At 39.0% G+C, this 24,265-nt stretch overlaps 1 protein-coding gene across 3 annotated transcripts in view; it reads left to right on the top strand.

The window, feature by feature from the left end:
- Window positions 1-24,265, top strand: part of LOC122817284 (medium-chain acyl-CoA ligase ACSF2, mitochondrial-like) — a 1,357,975-nt gene that overhangs the window by 401,479 nt on the left and 932,231 nt on the right. For all 3 annotated transcript variants that reach the window (XM_044090508.1, XM_044090507.1, XM_044090509.1), the window contains exon 4: window positions 13,846-13,899. In XM_044090508.1, coding sequence (XP_043946443.1) covers window positions 13,846-13,899 — 54 coding nt within the window. The remainder of the gene's footprint in view (window positions 1-13,845; window positions 13,900-24,265) is intronic.

Genomic DNA, 24,265 nt, shown 5'->3' with positions numbered 1-24,265 from the left:
GTAATGCATGATCCCATGTGATGTAAATGTCATCATTTTCTATGATGCTTTGTGGCTCATGTTTCCTGTGTTTTTCAGCCACTTCAGTACCATAATGTTTGCACAATCCCCAGTGTATCAGTCTTGCCATGTTATTATGCCTTTCAGCATACAGTCCTTCTGCCATTAGTATGTCACAACCAGCAATGAGGTGTGCGACTATTTCCAATTCAGTTTTACAAAACCTACATTTGTCTGTTTCGCCCACATGTTCAATGGACTTTGTAAACCAATGTGTACGTAGCCCACTATCTTGAGTCGCCAATATTAACCTTTCATCTCTTGGTTTGAATTTGTCTCTTCTTAACCATTCCTGCATTCGTTCCTGATCAACATGAGGTTCTTCCAAAAGTTTTCTATACTTGCAACTATATTTATGAATTTTCCCCATTTCTTGCCTTCTCATCTGGTCCTTCACCTTATATTCTTTCTTTTGTTTTTTTGGCACATTCAGTTGCTGCCTGATTTTTATCTACTTCTGTTTTGATTTTCATTCCTGCTTGATGCTGATACGCTTCTGCTACATTAAGCAGAGAAGTCATCTTAGATTTATTCTCCTCGTGTTTCAAAACTTTCACTATGTCTGGGTCTTGTGAGGTCAGCAGTTATGTGTGGAGTCCTACATTTGCAGATCTATACATGTAATCAATTTCAAGAAAGCTCATCCCTCCTTCAGAACGGGGAATATATAATCTTGGTATGCACTGATTTTTCACAAGCAAAAATCCACACTGAAATTTCCACAACAGTTGGAAATATTTTATTGGTGCTTTTTCCAACTTTTGTGAGAATTCTAGTGTGGATTTTTGATTGTGGAATATTTTTGCCTTAGCATATTTTCAGCTTTATGTTTTATCATATTGTGGTTACATTCCATTGTGTTTATTGTATGCAGTGATTTTTATAAATCATTCGGTGAGCATGAAGCATCCTTCTTGTTTTCCCTTTAATCTATCAAACATGTTTTGGGGCTAATCAATCACTCCAAAACCATAAGTTAGGATAGGAAGTGCAAATTGTTTTATAGCTTGGATTTTGTTCCTAGATGTCAACACTGTTTTCAGGATTAAAGTCTTCTAAAGTATTATTTATTAAGTTTTATTCGCATTTGTTCATGTTTTATTGTTGATCCTTCATCACTTCCCGAATATTTATACACTCCCTCTTACTCAAGTTATTTTATATCGCATTGTTGTCCCAAACTGATGTTTTCTTGGTTCTGCAGTTTTCCTGCATTAAGGGTTGCTTTTGCGCATTTATCAAGACAAAATGACATTCTTATATCATCTGAAAAAAGTTTTGACAACTTGCAGTTGTTCTTTCAGTTCCTCATCTGATGAGCTATACAGTTTTAAATCATTGATAGAGAGAAGATGAGAAGTTTTTACACTTTGTTTTCTAAGAACCAAATTTTAGCCATGGCCTGAGCTGCTAAGCAGACAGCTTAATGGGTTAAGGGTAAAACAGAATAACAGCAGTGGAATATCCCCCTCTGATTGTTTATCCCTGGGATAATAATCTGTCCTTTATCATGGCTTAATTGCAAAGTGGTCTGCCATTGTTTCGTGGTTACTGTAATATAATCAGTCAGTGTAGGATGTACCTTATACATTTTAAGCACTCTTTTTTTCCATGAATGTGGGATACTATCAAATGCTTTTTTATAGTCAATCCATGCCATATTTAGATTCTTCCCCTTTTTACAGTTCTCCACTATGACTTTATTTAACAACAAATGATGCTTTGTTCCATATGACTTTCTTTTCTTGTTTTTTTGTTCTACTGCCATAATTGAGTTTTCTTCTAAATGACTATAAACTCTGTCATTATCAATTCCAGTGTAGTTTATACATTGTAGGAAGGCACGTTATTGGTCTATAGTTTTTAGGGTAGCTTGTGGGTTCACTCTTAAGTAATAGCATTGTTTTTCCTGTTATTAGCCAGGTTGGTGTCTGTTCAGGGTGCGCATATAAATAGTTCCTACTCATAGCTAAATTTTCGTGCAAAGATGTTACTTTTAACCAGAAGTTAGGTATAGCATCTAGGCCTGGGGTTTTCCATTTGGAGGCTTTTCTTAACTTTGTTTCAATCTCTCTGGCTGTTACTTCATCCCATTTCATATCCCGTACCTTTAAACGTCTTATTCTTGCTTTTACTTCTTCTATCTATTTAGCATCTTTGTTATGTTCCACAGGATTTTCATAAATACTTCTCCAAAATGTATCTATTTCTTCTTTTTTGGTGGTCTTTCAATTCCTTTTACCTTGTTTCCCATCTCTCAATAAAACTTTTTTGGGTGGTCAATAAATTGCTTATTTTGTACTTTTTCTTTATATTTATCTGTGCATCTTTTAAGTTTTTCCACTTGTGCTGAAAATTTTAGCTTGTTATTTGTGACAGTGCATGACAGATCCTGGACTGTTCCAATACTGCGCATTGCTTTTATTACATCTATCTTTCTTAGCATTTTTGTTGATCTGTTCCCTCGTCTGTATTCTTCTAATATTGACACTTCTTGTCTTAATTGCGTTATAGTTGTCTCTATTCGATACTTCCATGATGGTATTAGATTTTTCTCCTTCCTTTCTCTCACTACCCAGTGTTCTTGCAGTAGGACTTTATCAGTTATTAATTTAGCTGTACAGTAATATATCCTGTTTACTTCTTTTATACCACATGGATGTCTATGGGCAGTCCTAATTAATGTATTAATTTGTTTTATCAAACTTCTGACTTTTGGGGTTTTATTGACCTTCTGCAGTCTATTTCTTTCATTGATCTTAATATGTCTATCTATGTCTATTAAATCAAGCAACTATTCTCTTAGCTCGTTTTCCTCCAAACTGAGGGCACATTTTTTATTTTCCATTTCCTGTGTTCTTTCTATAGAAAGTTGTATCACATCTTCCTGTGGCACATTTTGTTCAGTTTCATCCTGTGTCATCTGTTGCTCTGTCATATGGAAACTTACTGGCCTATCACTCCTCAATATTGACTGTATCACAGTTTCCACAGTTTCCTGTTCCTTCCCTTGTTGTCCAGCTTCACGTAAACATGTATACTGGTTTCCAGTGGAAAGCTCCAAAATATCTTCATATGGCATCTGACGAATGCTTCCCATTCCACTGGCTTCCCCTTAATTTGGAAATTAGGGTTACAGTTAGGGTTAGCACATGATGAAGCTGGACAGGGAAGCTTTAGCCCCTGGGCCATCTTACTCGTGTGCTAACCCTAACCATAACCACACCTTTCAACTGTCCAGATTTTCGCAGAATGTCCAGATTTTTGCCTCATAAAATTTGTGGTTTTCTGGTAAATCACTGGGATGATCTGAGGATTGAAGTCACTAAATAATGACATAGATTTGTGTTTCAGACTTCAGATCCTTCAGAAAATGTATGTTAACACAAACCCTGTCATTCTAGCAACTTTCGAAGTTTATGCGTGAATGGGCGTACCTTCGTTGAAAGTTGTGCGTCAGGGCTGGCAACTCGGCACGTAAAAATCTACTGCCAATCATTAGCGGACCAGAGTTCAACTGTGGTGACCTCTAACCAGGAAAAGCCGAAAGACACATAAGAGCAGTATTTAAAATGTGTCTCTATTTCTAGGCCTTTGTCCTCTCATTTTGTCAGGCTTTGTCCAGATTTCTTGTACTAAGAGGTTGAGAGGTATGCCCATCCCCAAACCTACCACTGCTCCAACCCTAACCCTACACATTATATTACATTACAGAAAACCCTTTCCCTAACAGTACCACTACACAGTACAAAAGGACACAGAATAGAGACAACACAAAACATGCATAAAACTGACTCTAAGTTGTCTGTAAAATATGTTATGGGCATCAGCTGGGTTTAAAGACCCTGTGTTTCTAAAGTATAGCCAGGCAGTCCACTTATGCTGTGCTGATCAAAGTCAAAATCAAAGTAAACTTTATTGTCATTCAGACTCCACAACAAGTGCAACTGAACAAAATTTTGTTACTACAGGCTCTATGTGCAAACATCTAACATATACAACAATTCACATTACTACATTTAAACATTCCTACTACATAATATTTACTGTTTTACATATCAGCAGACATTTATGAAGCTAATTAGACATGGTATTTATTGCACAGAATTCCATAGCTTCTACTTATTGCACAGGATTCTGTTGGCACTAGCCTAAGGAAACACGATATTTATTGCACAAAAATTTCACAACTGTTATTTATTGCATAGGATGTTGTTTTAGTATCAGTGGGTACTGCACAGAAATAAGATTATACTCTGTTAGATTAATTGCACACTGTATTTAGGACCTTTTATTTATTTTTTATTTTATTTATTTTACATTTGTTGACCGGGCTAGTCTAATGGGATATATGTCCATTTTCAGTACAGGCCCAGGGAGAAAAGCTCCAAGACAGACACGGACAGACAAGATCGTTAATGCTACAAAAATTAGACATAGATGAAATATTTCTACAAATTTCATAAAACTATTTACAGTATTTAGAGCTAATTATTTACATACACTAGTAGCTAATACAGCTTCATATTTCTGCATACGTGCTTTCATGTTGCACTAAAGGACAGTAATTAGAAGAGCGAGTAGAGTTAGTAAAGATACTAGTAGCAGTAATGATTGTTTAGTCGGGGTTACTACAAGGGCAAAGCCAGTGTGTTGTCAGGAAGATTTTAAGTTGTTGTTAAAGAGTGATAAGGAAGGAAGGGAAGTAAGTTCACTGGGTAGAAGGTTCCACTTTTCCCAATTGTATTTGAGAACATAGAGTCTCCTGCCATGTTGTTAGCCTGATTGATGTTAATTAGGAGTTTATTTGATGAACGCAAGGCGTTAAGATTTCTATAAGGGGTTATGAGGTCTAAGAGTAATGGAGTATTGTTAGGTTGGTTAAGGATCTTATGGGCAGTAGTAAGTTGGTTGAATTGAAGCTGATTTTGTAGTTCAAGCCACCCGAGCTGTTTGAGATTATGACAGTGATGGGTTCTGAAAGGTTTACCAGTGGCAAATCTGGCAATGCTGTTATAGGAGGCAGCTAGTTTGAGAAGATTATTTTTGGAAAGGTTGGTATATATTGGTGAGGCATAGAGAAGAGTAAAGATTAGATGGGAGTGGGCAATAGTAGTTCTTGCTGTTTGTGTTAAGAAGGGTTTAATTTTATACATGGAGCCCATTTTTCTGTTAACTGATTTTATAATGTTGTTAATATGGGTATCAAAGTTAAGGTTGTTGTTTATTGTGATCCCTAGGAGTTTGGTAGTAGAGTCTGGTGATATGAGGGTGCCATTATTAGAGATGTCTGAGAAGTCTATTGGTATTGACCTGCTAGTAGGAGTAAAGAGCGGGAACTTTGGGGTTTTTTTGGGGATTCAAAAGGAGGCACCGCTTTGAGAACCATGTCTCAACTATGTTAAATACCTTCTGGGTTTTGGATTGCAGTTCAGATGCAGATTTGGCTGTACAGATTAATGTCGAATCATCTGCATATTGTATACAAGTTGCATTGGGAATAGCTAAGTAGAGATCATTAATGAAAATTGAAAATAAGAGAGGACCTAGAATGGAGCCCTGTGGTACACACAGTGTGACTGGCAGGTGAGATGATAGTTTATTCTCCCAGAGCACTACCTGTTGCCTATTGCTCAAGCAGGAAGTGAACCATTTTATAGACAGAGAATCTAGGGAAAGTGATTTGAGAAGATAAATGAGCAATGAGTGGTTTACCATATCAAAAGCCTTTGAAAGTCAATGAATAGAGCTGAAGAGAGTTCATTGTTATTGCAGTATCTATTAATGGTGTCAGTAAAGGATAAGAGGGCAGTAGTGGTACTATGATATGGCCTAAAGCCATGTTGGCATTTGGCTAGTATGTTGTGTTTTAAGGTTATTGCACACAAATATGCCTCTCACTCATCATATTACCTGCTGTCTCTGATGTCAAGCAAGATGTAAGTTGCTATTGGAGTTCAGTAGCCTGGTGGCCAGGGGATAGAAACTTCTGCTAAATATGGCCATTTTCAACGTATTCTTTGATAACACCTCCCAGATGTTAGGTACAGGAACAGTCCATATGTAGGGTAAGTGCAGTCCATGACTATTTTCCTGGCTCTGTTGAGACAACAAGACTGGTGCAAGTCTTGAATAGATGGTAAAGTGGTTCTGGTAATCTTTTCTGCTGCTTTCACCACTCTTTGGAGGGAGTTGCAGTCTGTGGTGGAGCAGTTGTCATACTAAGCTGCAAAACTGTTTGTCAGGATGCTCTCAATTGTGCCACTGTAGAAGGTTGTGAGAGTAGGGGCTGGTAGATTTGCTGTTCTCAACCTTCTCAGAAAGTGTAGACATTGCTGTGTTTTCTTGATAATGACATTTGTGTTCACAGACCAAAACAAGTCTTCCGCGATGTGCATCCCAAAAAACTTGGTGCTTTTTACCCTCTCCACTGTTTCCATATTGTTTGTGAGTGGGGATTGTTTCTTATGGTTTCTTCTGAAATCCACGATTACTTCCCTGGTCTTTTTCACATTGAGTGCCAGATTGTTGTTACCACACCAAGTTATCAGCTGTCTCACCTCCTCTCTACAGGCTGTTTCCTCCTCATTCCTGATGAGACCCACAACTGGAGATCATCTACAAACTTGATGATTTGATTGACTAATTAATTTAATTGATTGATTGATGAGGTCATAAGAAGGCTGAAATATGCATGTCCACAACTAATATGGTTTGGCTTCACTGGCCTGAATGTATCCATAAACACTTAAAAAGAAAAAAGTAAAACATCATGGACATTCAGTAGCCATGTAGCTGAAACAATTGATGTTCTTAAGGGGTCATTTGTATATATCCCATAGGCCTCTATTACAGGAGGGTTAAGGTATCACCCAGCGAAAACTTTAGCTTGGCTAGGTTTTTCTTGTAGTTTTTACTAATTGTTATTGCAAGGTGTTAAACTGAAGATACAGGCTCATGACAGCAATAATATCAAGATAAAGATAAAAGCTCATTATCAGGGACAAGATTAGTTTGCTCTTTGTCCTGACTATATTTTTCAGAGAATGGCACTAACTACTAGTTAGTCATCGTCACACACATCAATTGATTTACAATGAACAATAAACATTACCAGCAGCTCTTGAACCTGAAGATGTCAAACAGTGCTCTGCAGCCTCTCCTATGCAGCACAATGCTGGATGCATGACACAACCTCCTCACTCACAAGTCAGCACTTAAAATCTAGTAAAGCAGCATCAGTTCCAAAGTGTGCCGAACCATACATATTCACTTTTCATTATTTGCTTATACCTGTAGCTGATGATTATTAGCTCTGGAATATCTCATTTAGTTGGGTTTCAGTCTATGCTCTAACATATAGACTTAATTTCTCCACCTTCTGTTTTTTGCTTCCACCTTTTTCACTCCTTGAATTATTTCATGCTATTTCAGTGGCATTTAGTTATTGATAAGACATAAATCAAATTTGTGGACAGCCTGAGTTGCACACCATAGTGTAAAATATCATTGGAGTGTCCCATATTTTAGCTAGACCAGTTTACTTACTTCTGAGTCATTTTAGCTCGATTCTAATATAACAAAACACATTACTTTGTTTTCTCAGTTGCTGCAGTGTGACAGTCCTGAAAATGATGGCTTTGTTATTATCAGTCTGTAGTCTTGTGGTAGAGTGTTTAACATGATCAGTGCCAGTGCTAGGTTATTTTGCGCCCTAGCAAAACTTATTAGTGCACCCCTTGTTTTACAAATAAATTCAAAAATTTAGCACATGTGCGGAAAGAAAGGTTCCAACATAATAGAAACATTTTTAAACAAACATTCAGTATATACATGAACAGGTATGAAATAACACATAAAGAATTACTCATAAAGTTGCTAATTATTTTACACTTATCGTAAGGTACAGACAAAAAAAGTATTGTAATTCTAGCTTTGCAGAACTGTAACAGTAAGCAGCCATTGTTCCATTCACACAGCCCCAATCTCCACTCACAACCCCAACCACAGTATATGACTTGATCTTGCTAGGCTAAAAACAAAAACAAAAACAGCAACAAAAGAGACGACACTGTCATTAATTAAGTATACTTTTTTTTCACACAAACAATACTTAACAGTTCAGAGCTTGTGGTTGATCTTACTTCATTAAAATGCACATTACTCTTGCAAAGTAAGACAGAACTGCAGTCATTCTTTTTGCACATAGGCATTGCCCCCATTCCACCTGCCTACCCAGAGAATATGCTTTGAACCTACAATGTTTAAAATAATGAAAATAAAAGGCCACGGTTATATTATTGTATTTCTTTCACATCACATTGCCAAGACCTTGCACGTGATCTTACTTCAGTTCACCAATGCACACTGTATTCATGCAAGAGTACAGTTTGTTTCAACAACAAAACATTGACAAACAGCCCTATTTATCTTCGCTACCCCTACATAATGATATTAGGTTAGAAAAAATTGTTATCCTTAAACAGCTCCCTAGAACACACTTCAGACCTAGTATCTCTTTGACTCCTGCCAGGATATTAAATTTAAAAATATATATATATATATATATATATATATATATATATATATATATATATATATATAGATCTACCTGAAAACGCCGAAAGTCCTAAACACCGACGACAAGAACACCGGCACTGGAAGATCGACAACGGAGATGGTCGACAGTTGAAAATCCCAACACTGAGAACACCGACATGTTAAGGTAATTTTGCAATAGTGACGGACTGTAGGGTTAGGGGCAGATTAAGTGAGTTAGGGTTGGGGCACGGGTCAGGTGAGTGTGCGATAGTGGCAGACTTTAGGGTTAGGGGCAGGTTAAGTGAGTTAGGGTTAGGCCACGGGTTAGGTGAGTGTGCAATAGTGACGGACCTTAGGGTTAGGGTTTGGGTTAAGGTTAGTACATAGATAGTTGTTCATAGGTTCATAGGTTCATAGGTTCATACTAGGCTATCTGCCCTAGGGCATTTATAAGCCTAGCCAGAATGTGTTTGGCTTTCGCCACCCATTTTAAATTTATTTTGCTATGCCCTTTTTCGAGGTTAGTATACTGTGCCTCTGTCTAACAGTGACACAGAAGTGATACCCGGGTAAACCTACGATCTCCCATCCACTCATCAAGATTCCTCTTGAAGAGAGTCAATGAGGGACTCGGCCTAACCTGGACTGGGATTTTATTCCAGAGTGAAGGGAGCCTCTGGGTTATGAATCTGTCCCTCCAGCATGTCCTATTTATTTCAGTGCTGAGGTTCAAGTCTCTCGAGCGCGTAGCTCGATGGGATTTGGATTTTCTGAGGTGCAGCATGTCCATTAATTCCGGGTTGTACATGGCTTTATACGTCAGGCACAGATCGCCTCTGAACAGGCGGTATGTCACTGAGTAGAGCTGGAGTTTCTTTAACCGGGCAGCATATGGCATCTGTTTGTGCCCTTTGATCCTCTTGGTGAGGTACTTTTGGGGTCTTTCCAGTTGCTGCAGGTGTCTGGTAAGGTCAATCCCAAAAGGGGCATTGCACTCAATTATGGGCCTGATAAGGGATGAGTAAAGAGGCACGATGACCTCCCCTGATCTAGATGTGAATCCCTTCATGATTAGGTGGGCTGTATAAAATATTTTTCTAACCACTTTGGCCACGTGGTTGTCAAATGAGAGATTGCTATCAACTTGGGTCCCCAGGTCCCTCATTACTTCTTCTGTACTTAATGGATTACCACCTATGTGGTAATTTGTGGGCACTTTGTTTTTGCCAAAGGGGATGACTATACACTTTTTGGCATTTAGCTTGAGGCCATGGCTCTGGCACCAGTTGTCTGTTTCTATGAGGCCCTTTTGGAGGATGCTTGTGTTAGCTGGAGAGTCGATTATGGTGCCCAGTTTTCAGTCATCTGCGAACTTGGTCAGCCACAGTCCTTCCGTGTTGGCCTGTACCTCCGAGAAATATATACCGAACAAGAGAGGTCCCAGGACTGAGCCTTGTGGGACACCACTTGTAACTGGTTTGGAGTCTGACATGGCTCCAGCAATTCTAACCATGTGGGTTCTGCCCTTGAGCCAGTTTGCAATCCATCTAGTAACATAGGGGTTTATATTTAAGCTGGTGAGCTTATCTATAATGCCCGAGTTGGGTATTGTATTGAAGGATTTTGCGAGGTCCAGGTAGGCTGTGTGGACCACCTTCCCCTCGTCAATCACCTTGGTGACTGTTTCAAAGAAATCAACCAGGTTTAAGAGGCAGGATCTGCCCTTAACAAAGCCAAACTGGGTAGGATCCAGTGTCTGTAGGTCCCCAATATCTTTATTTATGAGGTCCATAATGATCCTTTCCATAGCTTTGCAGACCAAGCTAGTCAGGCTTATGGGGCGATAGTTTCCATGATCCGTTGAGGCACCACCTTTATGGAGAGGGACCACTGTTGCTGTACGCCACTCTTTGGGCACATATCCTGTAGTAAGGCTGAGATTGAACAGTAGTTTTATGTTTGGGTTTAGCTCTTCTTGGAGTTCATGTAGGACGCAGCCCGGGACACCGTCTGGTCCCATTGATGCTGTGTTTTTTGTTTTGGAGAGGATGGCTCTTACCTGAGCATCTGAGATGTCAGGGGGGCAGCACTCTGCTGGGATAGATATTTGCCCTTTTGGTGGGGGGGGAGAAGTTTGCGCTGAACCTGTCAGCTAGGATGTTGGCAATGTCTGTGGGTTCAGTGTATTTTTTGTCATTTTGGACTAATTCTAAGCATATCTGGGAATTACCACCCAGGTTCCTAACATAACTAAAGAAAGCCTTGTGATTATCCTTAGTGTCCTGTGCAATTTTTCTCTCGAAGCTGGCCTTAGACAATTTTATGTGTGCCCGTAGTTTTTTGCTAATACTGATCAGTGATGCCTTCCCTTTTTGGGATTTTGCTCTATCATGTAGTAGCTTCCTCCTTCTATTGTATAGTTTGTTTATGGCTGGGGTCCACCAGACAGGACGTCTGCCTTTGGAGGATTGGGTCTTGGTTTTATTTGGGATCGAATGATCCATGCATTCCTGCTAATATTTAACCTATCTGCAAGCTCAGGAAAATTGAAGAGATATTTTTCCAGGAAGTAAATATTATGAATGTTAAAATGTTCATAGAATGCGTTTATAAAGGATTCTGCGGTCTAGGCCGTATTTTCCACAGGCCCGGGGGCTTTGAAGGATTCCACCTTGGTTTTGAGGAGTGTGAAATTTGCTTTAGAGAAATTTTTCACTGTGGTTTTCTGGGCAGGGGGGGTGGGGTTGGGATGTGAATATCCAGTGAGATTAGTTTATGGTCTGATCTTACCAGTGAGGGATACACTTCTGGTCTGGAGCATAGAGTCCCCATGTTGGTGATGATCAGGTCCAGTATGTTTTCCCCTCTTGTGGGAGTGGTAACAAGTTGTTCCATAGCATTTGAGTTTATAAATTTTAGGAACCTTTGAGCTAGGGTGTTGGAGCTAGAGTAATGCTCCCAGTCTATGTTTGGGTAGTTGAAGTCACCCAATATAATGGTGTTTGGAGAGACCTTCATATTTTCCAGTGTTCTCAGGAAGGCCGAGTGGGGTTCCTGGGTTTGGGAGGGTAGTCTGTAGCAGGCTATAAACTGGAAGGCAGTTTTACCCACTGTTAGTTGCACATGGATAGTCTCTGATGCTTCGTGCTTTGCCACCAACCTGGAGGTGTGGGTATCTTTGATGAATATCGATACTCCCCCTCCTTTTGTGGTTTGGTCCAAGTTTTGGGGCCAAAAAGCATGGTATGAGGTATAACCTGGAAGTGCTGGGGTGCTCTCGGGAGCCCTGAACCAGGTTTCTGTTACTGCACAGATATCGATGTTCTCCATGCTAAGGAGAGTTTCGAGTGCATGCATCTTGAGGTTTAGACTTCTGGCGTTGAGTAGCATTACTCTTAGTTTCTTATCCCTTGTGATATCTATGGAGTTGGGTTTGTCTTTTGAGCCTTGCCTAAAAAAGGCACTATGGGGGTAGCAAGAGCCTTTGCCAATATCCGAAAGCCCAGGGGTGACAGGTGCAAGCTGTCCCTAGCGAAGCATCGTGGCTTGTCGAGCATATCATCCCAAGCTGACAGGCACTGGATCCCCTTTGAATGACACCAGTACTTAAGCCAATTGTTGAAATTGATCATCTTGTCTTCATATTGTGGCATCATTCTTGGTGAGGGTACGATGCTACTCAAGGTCAGGGTCATACCGGCCTGGGCTACATGCTCAGAGAGCTCATTTATGTCTCTTTTCATGTAGTCCAGGGAGGTACGTCTCAGGTCATTCACACCAGCATGGACAATGACTGAGACATATTTGTACTTGCCTTGGAGTGACCTGAGTGCCTGTGTTATGTGGCAGATCCTAGCGCCCGACAGGCTGCTCACCGTGACCCTCTCCTTGTTCAGCCTGGTGAGCGGGACGTCAGTGTGCCTGACGATAGAGTCACCTATTACAAGTGTATCAGGTGTGTTGTTTAGTCTTAAGGGTTGTGACTGTTTGGCACACTGGCTTTGTGAGATATGTGTTGCACGTGTTTTGTTTTGGGGTAGCAGTTGCTTGGCTGCTGACTAAGTCCAATCAGACTCAGATCCCTGCAGTCTCTAGTTAATCTGGACTGTTTTTAAAGCAGTCCGGCAATGGTGTATTTTATTTTTTTTTTGTTAAAGCGGAACTTGAGCATGCATGCTCGCTGCTATGAGTTCCGCAAATACTCACTATGAGCAGCCCGGCTGCACCCCCTCATGATCTGCAGCCTAGACGAATGCCTAATTTGCCTTAATGGTGGCGCCGGACATGATCAGTCTTTTTGCAATGTAAATCCCATTTGGTACAAGAATGTATGACACTTTTTAACCGTATACTTCAAGGCCAAATCATGTTCAGTACTTTACTCTGATAGAGATATAATAATTAAACACATAAAATAATTTGTATTTAACTTGCATAGTATCATCCAATACAATGCAATGTTTTGCATTATTTAGTTTGCATTGTCCATATCATTGCAAATATATATAGCTTATCTTAAAAGCATTACAGTTCCATCTTGTCTAAACTGTTTTTCTACTATGAATTGTGTATTCTACTGCACGTCTTTTTTCATGGTACTCATGACTCCAGGTTATGCCTAAAATTGGTACCTAATGGAACAAATTCAAATGAAAAGTAAATGTTATTTCAGAAACTTGTTAATCCAGTGTTTAGACACTTCCAGGCATGAGACAGGAATTGCCTTCTTATCTAGACGTTGCTGTTTATTTATTTTTTTGGCATCACCTCATTCCCCCAAATGGCCACTCCTTCTGACCCTGCACCAATCCTGTCTTTAACACAGCTCCCTTTTCTACCAATGCTACTACACAAAGTAAAAAAATAGGCAGTAGTGATGCTTCAAAGGTATTATCATGTATTCAAAAATATGTTATCCCCTTCAGCCTCCTCTGTTTATATGTATAATTGTACAAAGTCATCTTTACAGTCTATAGCACATCTATTCACACTGCCTGATTTAGAGTACAATTTCATTGGATAATGCCTTATCCTGGATTCATCAGGTAGTTATTCCATGTCTATACCACCAGTGATCGAGGCACATTCCAAAGCTCAGGTCACTAGAGAAAACTGACTCATTATGTTTACATAAGTGAGCTTCTCATTTTAATCAGTTTAACCATTCAATTAAGACAAATATGATTTTCTATGAACATGCATATTTTATATGAAAGCCAAATAAAGATGTACTTCTCCTTTCAGGTCACAGTAAACCCAGCGTATCAGGCTCAAGAACTGGAGTATGTTCTGAGAAAGGTAAGTAGATTCCGTTCTGCTTATGGTTCCTAATCTTCCATATGTTTTCACAGGTTTGACAGCTGCTAATATTTAACCTATCTGCAAGCTCAGGAAAATTGAAGAGATATTTTCCAGAAAGTAAATATTATGAATGTTAAAACTATGGCTGTTGTGAAACAATAGTCCTCTAATGACCAGACTATAGTTTAGAAAAATAATAAAAATTAAAACCATATAATTTAAGTAAGTAAATGTTACATAGCATAGTTAGTTGATTTATTCCTGAATTATGCCTCTTTTACAAACATTACTGCTCAGAATGATGATTCCTTCAGCTCCTGCCTGTTTTTCCCTTCTCCTTTCTCTCCCTCTCAGAACCCTTGCAATCGATGTCTACATACTTGCAGAATTAAACATTACTGCTCCTCTGCTCTTCTGCAAATACCTTCAAACACACCCTCAGAATACATTTCATTCCTATTGTTTCACCTCAGAACCTATATACTGTATTCATTCTTCACCTGTTCCTCTTAACTGTCTAGCTAAGTACCTCTTTAGGCAATTATCAAGTCTAACATCTGCAAAAAATTATGGTACTTACGTATTATCGCAACCAGATTTTGCGACCTCTTTTACTTTCTTCACTTTTACTGAAATGGCCTCACTGAAGTGCGACATCGAAGGGTAGACTGGCAGAAGGTCTGTTGGGGATATCGGTAGGGGTTTTAAAAAAACTAGTAAGACATAATTTTGAGGTGTGTGGGAAGTGTCCTTTAAAGACGTCCAGCATTTAATTCAGCAATCGCAGTGGTTGCGTGTGTGTAAGTGTGTTGGGCTGAAAGGAATGCAGGAGTTAGTGTGCGATCTGTGGAATGGATTACTTTGTACTGCAGTTCCTTTTGGTGAAGGACTACTACTTCTTCGGCTTTACCTTTTTGTTTTTTGGGTTTTTTTTGGATCATGTACGACAGTATTATGAAGGTTAGAAACAAGTTTGGTGGACTTAGGTAGCTTCATCATTGAAACGGCTGATAAGTAATACAGGTTTGAAAACAGAGATTTCCTACTTCACCGACTACAGCATGTGGAAGAATACGTTCGCAGTAGAATGGGACTCGCTTAACTGACAGGAGATGCTGGCGGCAAAAGGGGAAACCTGTTTTTGAACCTTATCTTGTGAGCTGTTTCAATGATAAACCTTCCTAAAAGTACAAAAACATTACAGAACACATGTCTCTAACCTTCATAACACTGCAGTGCTACTATTTGACCTAAACAGAGGCAACCAGCATTAGCGCAAAAATCTGGTTGCGATAATACGTAAGTACCAAAATTATTTATCTACCTTGGCTAGATGTTAGATTATGCTTTGATATACTAATCATCATGGTTGCAGTCTGTAGTATTTAGAATTAAAGTATGTGACATTAATTTTCGTTTCAGTCTTAACTGTTAATTAAATGATTGCAGACAGAATGGTCTGATAACAAGTTTGTAAAAAAAGTGTCATTAATTTCTACATGAAAACTAATGGCCAAACTCAAACTCACTCCAAACTCTGTGTACGAAATATACAGCAAGGGGTATCTTTGCCATAAAACTGTCAAGTCATGCGCTTTGCAGGCAGATTTACACAGCTGTCAGAATCCACTCACTTGATACAAAGATGCGTGCCATTCTGAGCTTCATGTCATCACTCTATAAATCTTAGTGGTTTACTGAACCATGCAAAGAGAATGTTTCAGCACAAAAGCTTAAGAGTATGCAACTGCAAGGCCAGATGCACTTCATCAAAATGTATGCAAATTGCAGCATAAAAAAAAGAGTCTGTTTTTGACTTTTGAGTGTCTGCACTTAGGCTGTCACACAGTATGACAGCCTATGGACCCTGCAGCACTGCAACAACATATATGCATGGGTCTTTCAGGACAGACATGCATAGGGGCACATGTATGGGTTTGCATATATGATTTTGCATGTCCTGTATTGATGGCAGCATTGTTGATCATGGAACCACTGCCACAGTGGCAGCACAATGGTTTATGGAAGGTTCATAGTTCTAAATAATTGCACTTAACACTGTTTCAAATGACAGCTGTGTATACAATATAGCTGTCTATGAAATGCAGCAACATTTATTCATGATGTTTCCCCTTTGCTGATGTGTACTGTATACTATCAGCCTACTTTATGTGCAGCAGTACAGGTGTTCTGCAGCCTTATTATGTTATTGCCCGGAAACTGCATCTAAGTTGCTACAGGCTTTTTTATACCATACCAGTCCTACACAGTGTATACAAAAAAGCACTCTACATATATTTGGCTTGCAGGAGGGTGGTAAGCAACATGATTTAGTTTTGTTTCTACAAGTTCATTTAAACAACTACCGTGAACCTCATTCCAACAAGAAAAGAGAAGCCATCAACTGCATTACGAGATGATGCCTTCAACTAATCTAAAGATACTATGTAGTGGCCACGAGGAGAAATCAGTGTGCATCTCCAAAGGGATTAGACAGTTTGATGCTTTCACTGGAGGATGTATTGTCCTCTATTTTTAAGATCTCCAAGCCACAGAACACTTGTTTTGTGGATAATTTGGCAATGTGTGCAGTACTGTCCTCAACTCTCTAAGATTTTTTTGGGGGTGATTGTCAATTCAGATGACAGGACGTGCCAACTGATCTAGCTATAGCTCTACTCTGCTTACTTTTATTTCTTATACAGCTTAGCTTTGCCTCATCACCATCATAGAAATACTATTTGTTATAACACATGAGGATCTGTAATGCTTTCTGTACATCACTACTAAAAAAACGCTTTCCTTTTTTTTTTTGCCTTTATTTATGTCTTTACAATATTCAATACTTATTCTATCAAACATACATAACGTATATCCATATAATAAATCCAATAAATGCAAAAAAGAAAAAATAAGAAAGAAACATAAAAGAAAAAGTAAAAAGAGAAAGAAGAAATTCAAAGAATCACATTTATTATACCATAAAAGGAAAATACCATAAAACAAAACTAAAAAGAGAAAGAAATAGCAACAATTAACCACAAAAATCATATAAAGACATACATTTCCAAAATAAAGTACTTGCTTCCTTTATCTCCATCTCAGGTAATAATGAAACCTTCCAATTAGACAAGATATAGTTCTTACAAATCATGGTCGCAAAAAATTATCACTGTTCTTTTCTTATGTGTAACACCATCCATCATATCTAGCAATAAAATTTGTGCCTCCGTTTAATATTAATATCTAATATAGAAACAGTCCAGTGATATGTATTACACCAGCATTTATAAACCTGAGGACATGTCCACTAACAATGCCACAGATCAGCTCCTTCTTCAAAACAATGCCAACAGTTATCTATTTTTGCCTGCATTAACAATTATGATGAGTATAAAGAATACCATACAGTATTTTATATTGAATAGAAACATTTTCTCACTGACTGATAAACTTTATTCATTCTATGTAAATCATTTATTAAACAATTATCATCATAGTTCTCTTTTATACTAGATTCCCATTTGATTTTCCCCAGAAAACATTAATCCATATTAAAGGTGTCATTTTACGTACTATGGCAATTTGCTTTTCTTACCTAAAATATGCATATTTTTTTTCTTTTAACATGCATAAAATATTAAATTTTGTTATAAAGATTCCTTAAAATTACATAATTACTTGCCAGTATATTATGATATTCATGCCTAGTTATTCTAGCTAAATCACCTAACTAAAAAAATAATTCCAGGAAAAAAGTCCACTATTTTATGATTTTCCCATGGAATCACAAAGCATTTCACTAAGGCACAGTATCATTAGCCGATGGTTTAAAATACTGATTAATATGAATCAAATCAAACAGATTTTGAAAATCCCACACTATATATCCATTATTTGTATTAATCATTGCTGCAATAGTCTTAAATGCTTTCATTTCAGTATACTGATAATTTAATACATTAACAAAAGAACATGCAGAAATATAGATCCAATGTTGTCCATTTTTGTCAAATTCAGCTGATGGGACTCAGATCTGACTCATATCCAGTCTCTGCACTTTCAAACATTTGGATCTAGGGCTCTGACTCCGCTGATAACCATAGTCTCTGCCTTCCTCTGAATACCTCAGATCTTGTTCAGAACCAAACAGTTGTGAGTTTCATGGGCTATCATCTCCTGTATTGCGCCAACTATAAATCAACTAATATTTTTCTCTTCATACCCTTTTCAACTTAGTGTTTATCATCTTACTTTTCCTTACCCTTTCCTTGGATTGTGATATTAAAAAAACATTTTTTTCTCAAACTTCATTATCTTCTTAAGATATATGTATTTTTCATTTTATGAATATATATAATATTGTTATTATACATAGATAAGGGATACTTTTTTGACATTTCCTGGTGGTGCTTTAAGAATTTGTGATTTAGAACTGCTGTGTTTTTCTAGTCAAGCTCTTATTAGTGTTGTTGTTGCTGTTGTGTTTTATCTTTCAGTAATATAGTGACTATGTTGGACAAAAGCTTCAAGAAGTGTACAAAGAGTTGCCACAAAATTCCTCCACAAGATCCCCCTCCCTCTGTGTATACTATCTGGGAGTGGTCCACCTTTTCACCATCTGTGAAGCATGTAATTCTTTTGGTCACAAGACTCTTCAAAGTCACAGGGACAAGCTAGTCTAGAAAGGGCTTCGACCAACACATCTGGGTTCATCATATTCCTCTGGATCTCCTTCCAAAATCATGGACAAGCCTAAACAAAAGTAAAAAGAAAAGAAGGGACAAAAGTCTCAGGAAAGCATGACTCCTAAGAATAAAATGGAGAAACTGAGAAAATAGTCCCCTGACCTAACAGTTCTCTCAGGTTTGGCACCAAAAATTGTGAAGCCATCGGATCCAAGTCTGGTTGGATCTGGTCTTCTTCACCTCCACTACATTTTCCCTAAATCCTGTCGATTCCAGGTTGCATTCTCCAATCTTACAAGAAAAATGGAAGTCTAGGGCTTCTTCAGTAGCCTCTTCATTGAGATCTGCCTGTTCTGAAAGTAGCCTTACTGAAGCCGATGTGAACAGAATGATGCAGAGATTTCTTCAGCAGGTTCACTTTGGGATGTAAGCTTTGTCTCCACATTTTAACTCAAGAACAAGCCCCATGACCCCTCTGATCAGGATTATCAATATTGATCCAATCCATGGATCCGCAGCCCATGGATCTGAACATATCTGGAGCACCTACGTTGGCACCAATAGTACTCTCCTCTTTGACTCTGTCATTATCCCACCCTCTTTTGAGTCCAACTTTGTCAGATCAGGAACAGAATCAGAGCTGAAGTGTCAGAACTAGAGAACCAATTGACTCCAAAGCATTTGGATCCTTCTCCTCCTACTGGGGCATCTGCTCTTGACAGCTCAGCCCTGATGTTGGCTTCATATCCAGGATGGGTCAGTGTTGATTTAGTTCTCTCACCTTCTGCTCCTCAAGAGTCCTCAATTCTGATTTCTGGGTAAGCTTTTGAAGCCATCAAGAGGGTTCCTACAACTGGAGAAGGGGTGCCTCCATCATGCTTGAATTGTTTATGACCTCTTTCTTTACCTGCTTTGATATGTATCAACAGGGATAGTCAGCTTCCAAAAGTGGCAGAGGAGATTCACAGAACCAAGGGTTTTGTGGACCATTTTCAGAGAAATCCTTCCAGCATTCATGAAGGATTGCCTGACTTCCGCAACCTGGAGTCAGTCAGGGTGTGCTTATCCCCACACCCACAATCTGGCTTGCCATCATTTCAGACTCATGGATGTTGCAGATAATCACCAGAGGATAGACAATCCCCTTTCTTTATCTTTCTCAACCAAGAAAAAGAATTTCCCTAGTGCCACACCACTAAATGGAATCTGCCACAGCAGAAGTCAGAAATATGTTAGAGAAAAGAGCTATCCAACAGATCCCAGCAAACCAACTAGGATGCAGTGTCTACTCCAGTTTCTTTTTAGTCCAAAGAAGACAGGGGACCTAAGGCAAATCTGGACCTCGGTCATTTAAACCAGTTTGTGAAATGATGGGTGGGCTCAATAGATTTCCAGGATGCTTATTATCATGTGAAAAATAAACAAGCATTCAAGGAAATTTCTTCATTTCAGGCTGGGAGACAATCATTATTAATTCAGAGCTCTGCCCTTTGTTCTCACCACAACCCCCAGGTGTTTACCAATTGCATGGCAGTAGTGATGGCCTATCTCAGACTTCAAGGATTCCTGGAGTTCCCATATTTGGACTCTGGGCTCCTAACCATTCCGTCCAAGAATCTAATGATCCAGCAGAGGGACATATTATTCCAGTTGCTTCACAACTTAGGGAATCACAGTCAACATTCTCAAGAGCTACCTAAATCCCACTAAATCTTTGATCTTTAATCAAATAGCAGTTTTACTACACTCCAGGATTCTTTTACTTCGAGAGGCAGTGAATTAGGTCTTGTCTTGTCCTTCACCCCCAGCCAGGCTGACCCTAAAACTAACACGTCATACAGCTTCAGTAGTTGCACTTGTTCATCTTTCTAGTTTCCACATGAGAGTTCTTCAATAGACTCTGTCAGACAAATGGTTATATCTGCATCATTTGCTGACTGCACCCATCAGATTAAGCTCCAGTTTGCATGGCTCATATCACCTGATGGGTTTCTTTCTTAGATTTGTTCAAGGGGCATCCATTGTGTCCCCCTCCTCCAATAGCTGTGGTCACCCCAGATGCTTCTGTTTTAGGGTGGGGGTGCATTACAAAGGGAATACTGTTCAAGGTATCTAGACACCATTAGAAGTCAATTTTCACATCAATGTTCTGGAGATTAGCATTGCAGGCATTTCAAGACTCTCTATCAGAAGGTGTGATTACCATACAGACAAACAACATGCCAGTATTCTGGAATAGCAACACACAAGGGGGGGGGGGCAGATCTTATCCTTTGTGTTGGAAAACCATGATGGTGTAGCAATGGGATGTCTTCTCACCATTTTCTCATAGCAACACATATCCCAAGGACTTTCAATGTGCTACTGGACAAGCTAAGTAGGATCATTCTTCTGCCTCACAAGTGGTCCCTCAATCTGTCAATGGCAAAATATTCCATCACTGGGGCCAGTCTTGCAGTAACCTGTTTGTATAAGTGCAGCAGTTGTTTTGCCCTCATCACTCATCAGGGTCAGTTACTAAGGGACTCTCTGGTCCACAATTGGGCTCCAGGTCTCCTATATGCCTTTTCCCATTCTCTCTTATCTTCAGAAAGCCATAAGGTGCAAGGCAAAAGTAATCCTCATTGCCACTTATTGAGCCCAACACATTTGGTTCCCATTTCTATGACCTCATCTGCTATGTCATCCAGAGAACTGACACACAGTCCAGATTTTCTATAAGATCTTCTACACCACTCATCTGGTTATCATCTGCCAGAACTAGACACCTTGAAATTAACTGCTTGGTTACTCCAGTTTTAATGATGACCAGAAATGCAAGGTTTTCAGAAGAAGTAATACACATTTGAAAGGCTTCTCAAAAATCCAGCACTAGAAAGGTATACCAAAGTACATGGAAATGATTCTCATTCGGGGCTGTAGAAAAGGGATCAGATCCCTTGTCTGCTGCTCTTCCTTCAACACTGGATTTTTTTTTAATTATTCCATAATGGTTCCAGTTTCTCCACCATAAATGCACAATTGGCACCTATTTCAAATTTTCACATTTTCCATATCCCTATTCCATATTTCAAAGTTTCTAAAGTCTTCTTCAAGGGAACCTTCCTTCTTAGGTCTCCCATAAGAGATCTTGTTACCCCCAGGACAGTACAGTCATGCTTCAGACCTTTACGCAATCCTTCTTTGAGTCAGCTACCTCAGTAAATCTCAAGTATTTAACATGGAAAACAATCTTTTTAGTACCAGTCACTTCAGCCAAGAGAATTTCAGAATTGCAGGTCATTTCTTGCAAACCACCATATTTGCTTTTCATAAGGACAGAGTTTTCTTAAAAACATGTTCTTCCTTTGTTCCTGTGGTGGCATCGGAATCAAACATAAGTCCATGTCTTTCAGTTTTCTTCACACAAACTCTAAAACAAAGGAGAATTTACATATCTACTTGTCGTTCATAGACAACTTACATTTTATCTCCACAGAACAAAAGACTTCACAAAATCAGATAAATTATTATTTGCATTTTCCAAAGCCAAATTAGGAATTGGTGTTTCCAAGGTCACTCTTTCTAGAGTCTGTCAAACTGCATTTTATTTGTTCATGACAAGCTGGTTTTGCCATTATCTAAAAGACCAATAGCTCATTCAACAAGGTCAGTGACAACTTTTACAGTTTTTCAACAGATTATGTCTATTGATGAGACTTCTACTGCTGCAACAGTCAACTGTTCACACTTTTGTGTCTCATAAATTGGATAGACAATCCAGATCACAATCCTCTTTTGGTTGTTCTCAGGAATATCCTTCTTTAATGCTGTGATGATATGAGGTATTGCCAGCATTGTCAGGAGAAGCAGGGCAGTGGGTGTGTAACATATGCTAGAATAGCTAGCTGGAGTTTTGCAAATAATTATATATCATTTGTATATCAAACTGATTTGTACAGGTGCTTGTATTGAAAAAATGCATTTGTAAAGCTGCTTGTGTTAAAAAAGTACCAACAGTTGGTCCTGCTGGGCAGTAAAGAAATACACCTGTATGTCAGACTGTATTGTAACTGTTGAAATTAATATATTGTAACATAAGACACTAGAAGATAAGAGGTTAATCTCAGTCCAGCTAACTTTGAAAAATAGTCTGAAATTAAATTACCTGGTTTAGGCCATAAAGGTTGTATTTTACAGTTGTGATTGCAGCCAGAGACAAAATGTCTGAGAAAACCATAACTAGGAATCTTACTGTATTGTCCTTAGGGGTGAAGTAATTACTACCCTGGAAGGGTGGAAGTTCTGAAATAGTTTTATTGCTTACAGATGCTATAACACATCATAGCAAAGCTCTATCTGTGTGTATGGTAACACACGTGCTAGATTCTTGTTCAGTTTTTAGGAAAGGGGGGTAGTGTGGGAACCAGAAGTCAGATGATCAGATGTGTATGATGTCATTCTGTAATCCAGCACTGAAATGATGTTTTAATACTAGATGAGACAGAAGTCTCAGGGCAGTCTGTTGTTGAAACCTGACAAAGAAGGATCACTCACGTATATCATATTACCTTGCTCTAGTAAGTAACCAGGGAATAGTGATTCTTTAGATTAGTCGTGAAAATATAGTGACATCAGTTAAAGGAGCACTACAGGAAAAATTTTGAAAAATATATATTTTTTAAACTTTTCCTTAAGTTTGGCTCATTGCAAACCTTTATGCACCAGACAGAAGTAGTTACTAGTAATTTTATTCAGTTTGTAACCCTGACTGACCTCCTGGGGGCAGACATCCTGATGAGAGTTTGTTGTCGTCTAAAGAAAAATCTTCCCCACTGTCCACTGTTTCTGAGAATATTGTGCCCATAGCTGGGCTGTCATATAAGACTTCCATTCACTTAGAATGGAAGAAGAGGAAAGAGCAGCTAACTCTGACAGGCCTCAGTAAAAGTATTATTTACTGTCACACAGTGCCTTTTATAAATGTGTTTCCTTACGATGTGTTACACATTCTGTGAAAAAATCTTCCAGAACTGCCAGCTCATTGCTGAGATAACATGGTTTATTTAGACATTCAAATTTGATCTGCTTCAGTTCCTTCTCAAGTTACTCCTCCCATATTCCCACCCTCAGCTAGAAGAGTTTCACATTTCCTGCCCTGCTAGGTTCAGCTAATTTGAATGACAATACATATCAAGCAGAGTTGCTTGCAGTCAGCCAAGTGTGCCTCTGAAACTGTTCCCTCATCTCTCTCCTTACTGCTATCATCTGAATAGCACTTCACAGTAAGTCATGGTAGAAGGTGGCTATGGTGGTGCAGCAGTTAGTGTTGCCACCTCACAGCAAGAGGTTTTCTGGTTCGATTCTCGGCTGGGGTGCCTTCTGTGCAGAGTCTGTATGTCCTCCCTGTGGTCGCGTGGGTTTCCTCCAGGTGCTCCAGTTTCCTCCCACATCCCAAAGACATGCTGTAGATGGATTAGACACTCTAAATTGGCCCTAGGTGTGAGTATGTGCATGTGTGTGCCTTCTGTGGAAGGTTGTGTGCCGGGCTGGCACCTTGACACTGTAAAACTCCACTGCCAATCATGAGTGGACAGGTGATCCACTGTGGCGACCCCTAACCGGGAAAAAGCCAGAAGTAGAAGTAAGTCATGGTAGATATATGCTTTTAGCAATCTTTAATGTACAGGTGTCTA

This window comes from Protopterus annectens, chromosome 12.part0 (genome assembly GCF_019279795.1).
Source record: "Protopterus annectens isolate FY-2018-M chromosome 12.part0, PAN1.0, whole genome shotgun sequence".
Lineage (NCBI taxonomy): Eukaryota > Metazoa > Chordata > Ceratodontiformes > Protopteridae > Protopterus > Protopterus annectens.
The sequence above is the reverse complement of the archived record's forward strand: the minus strand, read 5'-3'. Positions and strand labels throughout refer to the sequence as shown.